Source organism: Maniola jurtina, chromosome 18 (assembly GCF_905333055.1).
Source record: "Maniola jurtina chromosome 18, ilManJurt1.1, whole genome shotgun sequence".
Classification (NCBI taxonomy): domain Eukaryota; kingdom Metazoa; phylum Arthropoda; class Insecta; order Lepidoptera; family Nymphalidae; genus Maniola; species Maniola jurtina.
The window spans coordinates 5,507,247-5,520,154 of NC_060046.1; the positions used below are offsets into that span (position 1 = coordinate 5,507,247).

The following is a 12,908-nucleotide window of genomic DNA, read 5'->3' on the forward strand; positions in this document are numbered from 1 at the left end:
ATTCATCGAAATGCTTTTTTAAAAATTATCATAATATAAGACTTAGTTATTGTAGTCAAGGATAATTTTATAACACAATATGTAAATTGTAAATTGTAAACCCTCAACTTTGTCTGATAAATTATTATTTATCTACCTAGATAGATACCTACGACGGAGTGCGACTTTGAAGACTTGCGATTGCAGTAACGCCCTCCTAAGCTCGCCACGCGGCAGGGTGAATGGATTCATATAGTTCCTTACCCCAAGTCCTACTCACCCTCGGGCCTCGACTATAGTACGTACATATAAGTACCTACTTATTAGCTTTAAAAATCCCGCGGGTTTATTGTTATGATATAATAAACAATTATATATTTATTATTTATAAAATTGTTTAATAACACAAAGGTAGACACATAAATAGAGTTTTCCTACTGACGTAATCGGAGGAAGGTAGCTATATCTAGGTCTTCTACTCAGTGATCTAGGTAGCACTTAGCTCAATTAGCTCGAAAAACTTGTGCTATAGTTAAACTAGTTTGTTACTACCTTTTAGTTAAGGAGCGAACTCTACAACGATCGTATGAGTATGTACCTACCTAGTGATTAGGCTTAATCTCTTCTCCGGCGTAGAGTGTGGTTCGTACAGTCGGCTACAATATAATATTTAGTTCTCTTATAAACTAAAAACTGAAAAGGTTTTCACCTTATAATCATCATTTCAACCAGCATATACGTCCATAGCTGAACAGAGGTCTTTTCCAAAGAGCGCCTCCACACCCGGTCCTCAGCCTTCTTCATCCAGCCGATCTTTTTATATCGTCTTATTTTTATCCATCTTTAGCATCAAATCTTTATCCATATTGCTGTAGGGTGCCCAACACTACGCTTACTTATTCGCGGTCTCCAGTCTAGAAGTTTCCGGCTTCACCGACCATCGCTTCTCTACGATACACTGATTAAAGACTGCCCCTTCAGTTCAGTCCAAACTTCTAAAGTGTTGTAGTGTATTTAAACGTCCGACAATAATTATTTTGTTAGGGTGTTGTGAAAAAGGGAAAGAATAGTTCTAAAATTTTTTGCTGCGCCTCAGTTGCTACTTACTTATAAGTACTTACTTATAGTTATAAGTACTTATAAGTAATTAATGATTATTTTAAAATCTTTATTACCGTAATATGTGTAATGTTAAGTAGGTAGGACAGGTACCTAAACCGTGATCTGCCAAATCCAGTTGGTTTAATTTAGAATGATAATATACCCTTTCACTAACACGCACAACAGACGGAAACGTTTAAGTGCGGAAACCAGCCCAGAGAGAAGAAGATACCCTTTCACTAATAATGAAGTTATCATCACATCTGTACCAATAAAATAACATAACCAGTATTTCAAACATAGCAGCATTGTATTTGTGCGTTTTTGTCATCTCACGCCGACTGTACAGCTGCGTCCATGAGCGCATGAGCAAAACACAGCCCAGCCGGTCAGTACCTCCGGTTTCATTGTACTCCATACACGCATTATTTGTTGACTGAAAGAAAATCAGTCATGACTGACTCCCACTTCAAGTTCCCGCCAAGCCGTCGCTAACGACCTCCGAAAATATTTTACGAGCGCGAACCGATATGTTGTGAACACTCAAAGTTCTTTATGACTGGTGAAACTGTTTACCGCGGTTGTGAATAGAACCACCTGTGACTTTTTTTACTACGACACCAAAATGCGAGAGGAATCCGATACTACAGCGCTGAATGAAAGGATAGCGGAGTTCAGAAGCGATCCGGAGAAACTTCGGCAGGCCACCGAATTCGTAGACGAACTCATACAGCAGGCAAAAAAACAGGCCGAGCTAAAACAGAAAGAGAATGAGAAAAGCAAATTCGTAAGTATCAATGTATATTAAATAAGGAAAACCCATAAACAAATGTATGGAATTGATAGGGCGGTAAGTGTTTAAAATGGAGTAGTGCTGATGCAAAATAGCTTCTTCGACTAGCAACGCTGTATCTTCGACTCGTTGAAAACGTCTGTTTGCATGCTTATCACATTTTTCGATTTCACTTGTTACGGTAACTCTCTTATTTTAAATAACAAAGATAATTAAAAAAAAAAACTATAGTCTTGTCTGGAACCTCGCCCGCGCTGATTGTAATTTTTTTTTATATATCTAAGTTTTCCCGAAATAAAAAGCACCCTAATGTCACTCTCCGGTTGAATGCGAAAAAATCAAGCCATGCCGTTTCTCCGCTACTTTATGAATAAAGAACTAACAAAGAAACCCACTTTTGCATTTTACAATATTGTTATCAGTATTCAATTATGATCGATTTATTAATCGATTATTATAACACCGTAGTTCATCTCGATTTCAAGAGAGCTCAGCTGTCGGCATACCTAGTCAATGAATTTTTCAATCATGTAAAATGTAATAAGCACCTATGAAAGATGAATGCGCGAAACCTGTAAGTATCATGTATGGCATGTTTTTCTTGGAGCAGTGGTGGGATCCAGTTAAAGTGGAAATTGAGAATAGAGAGATTGCTTTAAAAGATTTTCAATAACCTTATCCATAGCTTTGAATTCTAACTCGTATTTAATAATTTCATATTTTAAAGTCTGACTTGAATAACAATACGTAGCTAATTTGTTGATAGTAGGTCAACATTGACATTGATTTAAGAACTCTTTAGTTTATTTTAATCAGCATTTTTCTATTGTTTTAGGAAGGTAGGTACCTACACCACTAATATTAATATCGTACATCTCACTTGTATTAGTGCATTACTTTCTCTCTTTCTTTACTCATAAATAATTAGGGCTTATCTCAGACTTATGTAGTACCTACCTAGATACATAGTGCACCACAAAATACTTAGCGCTTTACATCACCGCTGAATCTGTTCGCACATTGCCTAAGTAACGCAATTTTTAGCTGAAAATTCGTATGACATCCTCAGCATGTAAGACACTTAATTCAGATTGCTTTCTCACTTAATCAACGCTTACGATCGGGTGAGATTATGGCCCAAATGCATATATTTTATAGAAACATCATACAAAAAGTTGAAGACCATAATCGGCTTTTTTGATAGTACCTAAGGCCTATCCTCCTAAGAGAGTAGATATTAGGTAGGTATCTATTTTTTAACAGTGCTTAAATGTTATGTGTAGCTAGAAGCTATACACAAGTAGCTTAACAATATTTCGATTATAAGCTATACTGAATCTGATTGCTAAATAACGCAAATTATTTTTCAGTGAAAATTCGTATGTCACATGTCGTCCTCAGTACGCTACGTAGGTACAAAAAGTAAGCAAAACAAAAACGTCTTTGGTAGGAATACTAGGTCTAGGTGAGTACTAGGGCAATAGATATACCTACCTAGGTACTTATTTTAACCCTATGTTTTTAATTAAATAGATAATAGCTACATGTTAGTTAACAATATTTTGATAAAAGCTATAAAGGGCAATATTTCTGAGATTAGACGGTGATCGGCTTTTGTTTATCTGATAAATATTTGAAATATAGGCAAAAGAGATAGTGCCTCGTTTGATCGATATTGCTGACTCTTTGAGGGCGTGGGCTGAACAGGTCATAAAATAAGTACATAAAGTAATAATTATGTATTTAAACGATAATAAAATAACACGACCACTCAAAGAAATAATAAAAAACCCGGCAAGGGCGAGTCAGGCCTCGCCCTTTTAGGGTTCCGTACGTAATTATGGACAAAAAACCCCGCCAAGTGCGAGTCAGGCCTCGCTCATTTAGAGTTCCGTACATAGTTATGAACAACATATTGTTAAGTTGTATGAAATATTTCATTTTCGAGCTAGAAATCGCAACAGACCTTGAAAGAAAGCCTCAACAAAATGTTCGTAACTAGAAAATTACTAAAGCTCGTTCGTGGTCGGGTACCTAAATTGGTTCCTTTATAGCTTCGTTTATAAACTTTGCTCCGTAAACCAATTAAACGGTAGGTATTGGAAATTGATTAGGTTTTATTGTCATACAAACTGTTCAATGTTTACCAATAACTTACTTAATTAAACTCCGGGTGTGGTTCAGACCTAGGTGCCTACTCGTAGGTACGAACCTACCCAACTAATTGAAAAAAGATGAACGTCACAAAAACGTGTAATTTTTCTCTAAACTTCAATATCATAACGTTCATTCCGGTATTCGTTATGGTGTTATTATAACTACCTATTCCAGGGACCGTTTTTCTGCTAAGTCGCCTCCACTTTGCACGGTCTAATGCATCCTCGGGCCCGTCGTATCCTAACATAACTTTTATCCCACGATAAACTGTCATAACCTTTCTAATAACCGTATCTTCTGCAATTTGGGAATACAAGAGTGACGACGTATTCCAACTTAGAGTTTGAGCAAAAAGTTTTCTCGTTTGAAGTTTTCCTGAGATGAGCACATTTTTACACTATTCATAGAGTTTTACTTGGACTAAAAAGTGACTAAAATTAAAGTAAAGGACTTACCTACTCATCGGAAGATACCTAAAAATGTTTTTTCACAGCCACAATAATACCTATATCGTCTCATATCACTTACCTACCTCTCATTTGCCGATCTTCATTCAGAATCACGAACTGAGATAGCCTCTTGAGACGTACTCAGCCATATTCCTATTTCTAACAACCCTCTTATTCCGGACATAAGTTGCAAAGTAGCCATCGTATCCCGTAGTTGAAGAACTTGGAGGAGGCAACCCTAGATAAGTCGATAGAGCGATTGATCGGCGACGCGAATTTGCCCTAATCCCCTGGACAAGCTGTAATCATCCCTTTATTCAATAGGAAATCTATTGGACTCTTTTCTATTTGTGGTGGATGATCCTTAATCCTTTGATTACGTTATTTCTTTATGAGGCCTCACTACTTAATCAAAAGTTATCTGAGTAGCTTCCTATTTAGTTTAGATTCTAGAATGTTAAGCTGCGCCTACACTTGGTGAAACGATCACGAAAAAAGCATGCACCCGAACAAAGTTCGCGTAACATAGGCGAGTTTGAGAACAAACAATCGAGCACGCCTCGAGCATTCTACTCACGCTCGTTGCAATCCAAAGTAATTTTGTCAGTTTCACTTTTTTGACGAACAAAAAGGGATTCGCTTCGCGCTTGTGGACGTACGTGCCGCGAACGATTGAAAGCATCATAGAAGAATAATCAGAGAAACTTTGTTTAAAATACCTATAGTCCTTTACTTACCTAATAGAAATATAGATATCAAAATCATGCGAAGTTATGGAACTCATAAAGTACCTAACTAGGTAAAAGTTAAGAAGAATAATTATTATCTACTAGTTAATCATAATATTATAGCTGATGTTGCAGCAATGAATTGATACATGCTGATTGCGAAAGCGTATTGCGAAAACTAATGTTCGAGAATGGTGTTGTTTGTTGTATGCTTGTCGGATGTTTGTTCATGCCGCGAACAAAAAGCTCCGTTCGTGGTCGGCTCGCTAAGCGTACACGGAGCTTTTTATTTTATTTAGCTTTAACATTTTCTTGGGTTGGGCTGCTGTAACATTCATGCTTAACTAGATATTATAGATAAATACTGCATAATATTATATTGCATCCTAATATGCAAGTTTTTGCAAGATTATTAAAATTGGATTTCAAAAAGTAACTTAGTAGGTATACCTATTCAAACACTAAACATCTTAGGTACTATGTACTTAAAGCGTTATGCTTGGGAAAATTCATATAGATACTTAAAACCTGTTTGGTTTTCTTACCATATTAACTTTTTATTTCTTATTCATAGCTACATGTTTTAGATTTCATTATAAACATAATGAATTTTTTACTAGTCGATATTACTTAAAATCATTTTTTATCGCAAATAGTAACTTAAGTAAGTACCTACTTAAAAAATTACAAAATTACTTTATTCATCTCAGCATTTTTTTAAGAATTGCCAGCTACTGCATTAATGATAATAAAGTATTTAATTTAAGCTTGGAAATAAAATGAGATATTAATTCGTTCTTTCATTGTTCCAGGAATCACAAGACTCGGGAACGGGTGAGTAATTATTTATATGCTTAAGAAAAATATTATTTCCCTAACTAGGTATATTATTTCTTACTAAATAACATAGGCTTGGTTAGATATTCGGCAGTTACCTACTTACTACATATTTAGTTACCTACTTCACAATTTTACTACAAAAACTACAACTAAGAATGGGGATCATCTTCATAATCATCAGGGTACAATACCGGGTAAAATGAGAAAGGTTTAGGCCACAGTCCATCGCGCTGGCCAAGTCTAACATAGCGATAATTCTATAATATTCTATAATAATATTATAAAGGCGAAAGTTTGTGTATGTGTGTGTGTATTTGTGTATGTTTGTTACTCCTTCACGCAAAAACACTAGACGGATTTGGCTGAAATTTGGAGTGGAGATAGATAATATCCTGGATTAGCACATAGGTTACTCTTTATCCCTGAAAATCAAACAGTTCCCACAGGATCTTTAAAAACCTAAATCCATGCATCCTCTAGTCTATAATACTTATTAGGGTCAAGGCAATATGCTTGAATTGCAACCCAAAGTGTAGGCATGTGATTTTGAATCATTCCATTAAAGGACATAACAACGGAAGTTGTTGTACCCGTAAATAGACAATAATTGGCTTTATTTTATGAACTACTGTCTATCAACGTAATTGGTGTTAAGCTGAGATCACACTACAGATGTTTGCATGCGTTTTCCACTGCTATATAATTTTAAAACAGTAATTGAACCTATTTAAGCTGTAGTCATCGTCATAATATATCAACCGATAGACGTCCAAAGTTGGACATAGGTCTCATATAGAGACTCCACATACCACGGTCTTGCGCCGCCTGAATACTTGAACTGGCATACCAGCCATCTTGCATACATTATATACCTACTTATTTCCTTACAATAATATGATCTTTCCAATAGACAGCTTAAAATTTCATAAGAAGGTACGCAGGTATATCATTAAAGAACCTACCTAGATTAATTATTAACTCCATGATTACCTAATAAAGATAGATTTTTTACCAAACAACATTTGATTATTATCTAATTGAAGTTCATTTATGACCTTCGTGTACCTGGTTCCTACCTTCGACAGGTACGACCTTTCACAAAATTATGGCAAATCACGTCAAAATATGCGTTTGCGTGCACTATTGTATTTTCACAGAACATAAAATAACGATTTAGAATGCACTGAATAAATATGCAAGTACCTATATGTACCGGTACTTACTTAATAATTATGTATTAGGGGCGCCTACGGGCTACGGCCTACGATCTACGAACGACGGCGTGCATGAGCGAGTTAATCTATGCAAATTACGCATGTGTAGATCTGACCTATTAAAAGGTGAAATGCATATATTTATGTAATACTTTAATAGTTTAATATGAGTTTAAACTATCGTTTACCTAATTCATGTTTGTAAATTATACTTACGTCATGTTCACTAATAAAGTTGTTATTACCTGCTTGTACCTATTTTGAAACGATTTATTTTCTTCTTAGTCGAGGCAACTAACATTTTTTTTTTCAAAACGCAGTCTAAAAGTCGAAGAAGAGATCGTTTGGACCACAGAATTAATAATGGGTTCATTATTTATGTCGAAACTAAGACCTTGTGGAGTGCTCGGCGGTTTCAGACCAAAATAGCGTTTTTACATCACTGTATTGAAATCACAATGTCAGAACCAAAAGAAAAGGAGGAAAATTTGATTATGTAACAAATCAAGATTCGTAATAGGTAGATACATAAATACCTACCCAGCATATAGTACTCGTAAGTTGAGAGTTAAGACATCTCGGAATTTGAGAAAATGAATAAGCAATTAAGTATTAGGTATCTACCCTTCCCTAAGGCTCCCCTATAATATAAACTTATCTATCGAGGAAATTAGATTTTTGAAAACGATTTATTACGTACCTACTTTTTTGAATTTTGTGAATTTAGCGGTTATACAAATGCAAGTGGTAGGTAATTAGTTTAGTTTTCTAAATTTTCTCTGGTCTGGTCTGGTGGGAAGCTTCGGCCGTGGCTAGTTACCACCATACCGGCAAAGCCGTGCTGCCAAGCGATTCAGCGTTTCAGTAGGTACGATGCCGTGTAGAAACCAATGAGAAAACGTGCGTTAAAACTTATCAAATCTTCTTGTGTCTAGCTCGTCATGTCGTGGGTTTACATTAGAATATTTTTTGTAATCTTATCACGAACATCTTATCACTATGACAGAAGCGTACTGATAAGAAGGTCAAACAGAGTTATCTTAATGTCTAGCAAAAGGTTAGGCAAATAGCATATACTAGGTGCCTATATGAGTTACCTAATGGCCTCGTATACATACAATGCGCGACTGAAGTATGACTAGGGCTCTTCTTAGACCCGGCGCTTGCACGTCACGTGGTGCGTATACCTACGTGATAATATGGCCAAGTGTGAGAATGTTTTTGTGTTTACTTTACTTGGGCACTATACCTAAAATCTTCTGTGTAGCTGAAAGCTGTGTTTCTTCTACAGAAACACATATACGCGCACGATTTGTGTGACGTCCCATCGCGCTGCGCCGTGCTGTCGTCGCGCAAGATAATATTAATTTATTACTTTCCTCCGTTCCACTTTATCGTTGCATCATCGTTGAAAGCAAGGCTGCGGTTTACAGAATCCCTACTTTTAGTTTTTTATTCAGATACAAGTTAGCCCTTGGTTGCAATGTCAGCTGGTGGTAAATGAGGATGCAGTCTAAGATGGAAACGGGCTAACCTGGAAAGACTATAGCAGTCTTTCCTAAACCCATATTCCTTTGGTTCCTACACGGCATCCTATCGGAACGCTAAATCGCTTGACGGCTCGGCTTTGCTGGTAGGGTGGCAACTAGCCACGGCCAAAGCCAGCCTCCCACTAGACCAGACAAACGATGTTGACATCGTAACAATAAAATTACGGGAGGAAAAATGACGAAGAAAGACGTTACTTTTTATGTCCAGCTTTTCATTACTTCACACCCACTTACTTTACCTTACAAAAGGCTGTAAAATTATGACTCCATTTAAGAGAATTCACGATAAACGATTTTCTTGAGCCATTGTTTGTCAGTTAGTTAGTACTAATAGCTAGTAGCTACCTAATCTCTTTCTTTCTGTGCAACCATAATGTGATATCACTACCCATATTATGAATGCGAAACTGTGTTTTTGTTTTAATGTTTTTTTCCACGCGGACGAAGTCGCGGGTATCAGCTAGTAATGTATAAATATTTATACGAGAGTGTGTCTGACTGTCTGCTAGCTTGTCATGGCCCATCCGTTTAACCGATTTTGACGAAAGATACAGTGATATTATTCGGAAAATGAAAGAGCACGAGATTTTAAAATCTTGCTTAGATTAACTAACACTTTTATCTCCAAATAAAAAATCCCATACATAATTATAATTCTTTTTTATATACCTACATGACGTTTACAATAATTTACACCATGGTGTGATATTATGTCAGTCACAACTCACAACAAAACCTTGCATACTGAATAGAAAATGGCCTCGCCTCGTATCATGAAAATGTAAATCCCGCGTGAATATTACGAGAGTCTGTGAAAATGAAATTCTTTGCGCGTCAGTATTATCATATTAATCAGATCATAACTACATGCGCGGAATGAAGTTAGTACCTATAGCGCTCTCTCGCTTACGTAATTCCATACAAATGATAGAGACAAAAATATCAGTGAGCGTTAACCATTTCGAGTCACAAACATGTTTTCAGAAAAAAAACATACGAAATTCAATTAGAAAACATAATTTTGTTCGGGATTGGTTTGTGACTCAAAACCTAAAACCGGCCAAGTGCGAGTCGGACTCGCGCACCGAGGGTTCTTGCACGATAAATCTAAAACTACTATGCATAAAAATAAATAAAAATCTGTTTTAGAATGTACAGGTAAAGCCCTTTCATATGATACCCCACTTGCTATAGTTATCTTACTTTGAAAATTGAAACACATTTTAATTTTTTTTTAATGATATAACCACAAATTTATCTGGAGGCCGGTTTTTGTTTTCATTGTGCTAATTTCAACCGTATATCCATGGAAATAAAGCATAATTTAAGTTGTTCAAAAACAGACGCTGCGTCTTGGCTCTACACTGCTCCGCAGGTGTGCATTGTGCCTAGCCACTCTATGTAAAAGGGCATCTTTTCAGTTTCCACAGTCGGTCGATCACAAGTCTGAGCTTTTGTCTGGCGTTGTGGGATCGATATTACACCCCCTACAATATACAGTCCCCAAACCTAGGGTTGTCAAGTCTAATAAGTAAATAATAATAATTATCAGGTAGGATATCTTTTATGTGTGGACATAGTACGTAGGTAGGTATACCTACCTAACCTTGTAGGCGAAAGCCCTTTATGAAGAAAGAAATATATTATTTATTATCAATTTTATTCGATCAGGGTTATTCAAGTCTGAAAGGGCATATTTCAGTTTTCACAATTCGGTCGATCACAAGTCTGAGATTTTGTCTGGCGTTGTGGAATCGATATTACACTCTCTACATTATCTACAGTCCCCAAAACTAGGGTTGTCAAGTAAATTATTTAGGTAGGTAAGTTACCTTTTCTTGTGTGGACATAGTACATAGGTAGGCACCTACCTGACCTAGTAGGGGGAAGTCTTTTATTAGGAGAGTTGAAGAATATTACATTATTAAATTTTATTCGTTCAGGGTGATTTAAGTCTGAAAGGACATCTTTCAGTTTCAGAAAAGGCAAATATAACTGACTGATCTATCAATGCTGACACTCAAATTACAAGACGGATCGGACTGGAATTTGGCATAGCTATTATGACGTAGACATCCGCTAAGAAAGGGTTATGAAAATACATACAAGTGGGGTAAAATAGAGGTTTGAAATTTGTGTGGTCCATAGATATACCAGGCACATATTATCTAATACATAATATTTCTTACTGGGTACTTAATATTTTTATTGTTATTTCGACTTTATATTTTTACAATTAAACCGCTTTCACTTACTTTATATTTTATTGAATTCTTTATTCTAAGGTTGCATGTAGATCGCAGTCTTAGAGAGGGTTTCCCACTGTGCAACCTTATATTTTATTGTATTATTATGTTTGAAGCGCAATAAAGAAAATTTTACTTTTATTTCACTAATTTTCAAACAATTTTCGGGATATATCTGAGTTGAGAGCCCTGATTCTGACTTAAGCAATAAGGGGAGTGATGAGAGGGGCCGCTCCGAAAAGCAACCATACGCCGTAACTAATGATGAAAATGCAGGTAGACACGAAAAGCTCGCATAAGTATTTCAAAGGGCGGATGATAATATGACGCTCGCTGCTTTCCGGTCTTTATTAGAAAATGCTCGTGATATAGGTATAGTACTTACTAGAAAGCATTTTCCATTTGAATGTCAAAATATGCATGATATTTTTAGAGCCGCATAGGTACTCAGTACTCACTAAATAAGGCCGGTCACATATAGTCGGAATTCCGATTGGGAATTTCGATTCGAAATATCGATTTGGGATTTCGAACGCAGTAAATCCATACAAATTATGGACCAACCACATCCATACAGTAGTTTTCCGTTCGATTTTTTTCGATTCGAAATTCCGCGTTGAAGCTTGTGCGTTCGGAATCCCGTACGGAAAAAAGCCATTCCGAACGCAACCCTTCCATACATTTTGGAGTATTTATGCACTCATTCATATTTTGATTGGATCTCGATTCATATTGGTGTTTTTACAAACATCGATCAATGGCTGCCATAAAAAAAGATTCCCTTGTATACGATGGTACCGAACTTTTCGTGTGCGAGTCCAGCTCGCACTTAAGCGGTTTTTATAACTATAAATAATTATTGTAATTTCTTGTTTCAGGTAACCTAAAGAAGAGGTTTGGCCGCGCTCGCGGGTTCGTGATCCGAATGTTCGATGCTTTTTGCAACTGCACGCAAACAGCCGCAGCCGCCGCTCGTACCACAGCCAGGAACAACCCTTTTGCTAAGCGCTAAAAACTTCTCATATCATTACTTTAATTGAAGGAAAATGATCAATAGTAAGATACTAGTAAATAAAAGAGGTCGGAGATTTTATAAAAAAGCCGATATCTTGCTAAAGGCTAACGCTACATATCTTATTATGTGTTACGGCTTTACTTTACATAACTTTTGTATTGGTTTCCTTTGATTCGCATAGAAAAACTCAAACGAATAAAGCATTAGGTATGTTCACGAAGTTTTCGCGTACAATACGCGCGTGGTTGCACACGCCCGCCACCACGCTCTTACTCGCGCTTTAGACGTGAACACGCACTATACAGGGTGTAATCAGAACGCTAGCAAAAACGAAGACAGGTGATGATGACTGATAAGTGATAAGATACCACAAAAAATTTACGAAACAATTAATTAAACAAACCCTGTATTTTTAAAAGTTCACAATATATTGCAGATGAAACATCTGACTGGCGCTAGAGGTCAACGAACGTTCCGTAAATAGGCCACTTGAAGTCAATTCCGCGTCGTAGGAGGGGCATTGATCCGAGTTTTGCACGTTATAGGTGCAATGTGGGTTTGATGAATACTAAATCACACTACAAGACAAGGCAAATGGTTATTGGCATTGGATTGAATTAAGGTAGTATAAAAATAACGCTAAGTTTTTGCTAGCGTTTTGGTTACACCCTGTATAGTTTGCCAGTTTAATGATATATCTACAGTGAATTATCAAAACGAACTATAATAATAAAGAAGATCTGATATTCTCTAATGTTACACTAAAGGGTCATTCCTAATCCAGATGCGAATTTAAAAATTGCATTTTTTTACAAATATTAAGACTTTTACTAGAT

The 12,908-nt window shown here is 36.4% G+C and overlaps 1 protein-coding gene across 1 annotated transcript; it reads left to right on the plus strand.

Moving 5' to 3' along the window:
* Window positions 1–1,421: 1,421 nt before the first annotated feature.
* Window positions 1,422–12,252, plus strand: LOC123874662. The gene is made up of 3 exons (XM_045920164.1): window positions 1,422–1,867; window positions 6,020–6,041; window positions 11,936–12,252. The coding sequence occupies exons 1-3, from the start codon at window positions 1,706–1,708 to the stop codon at window positions 12,067–12,069; spliced, it is 318 nt and encodes a 105-aa protein (XP_045776120.1). The 5' UTR covers window positions 1,422–1,705; the 3' UTR covers window positions 12,070–12,252.
* Window positions 12,253–12,908: the final 656 nt, after the last annotated feature.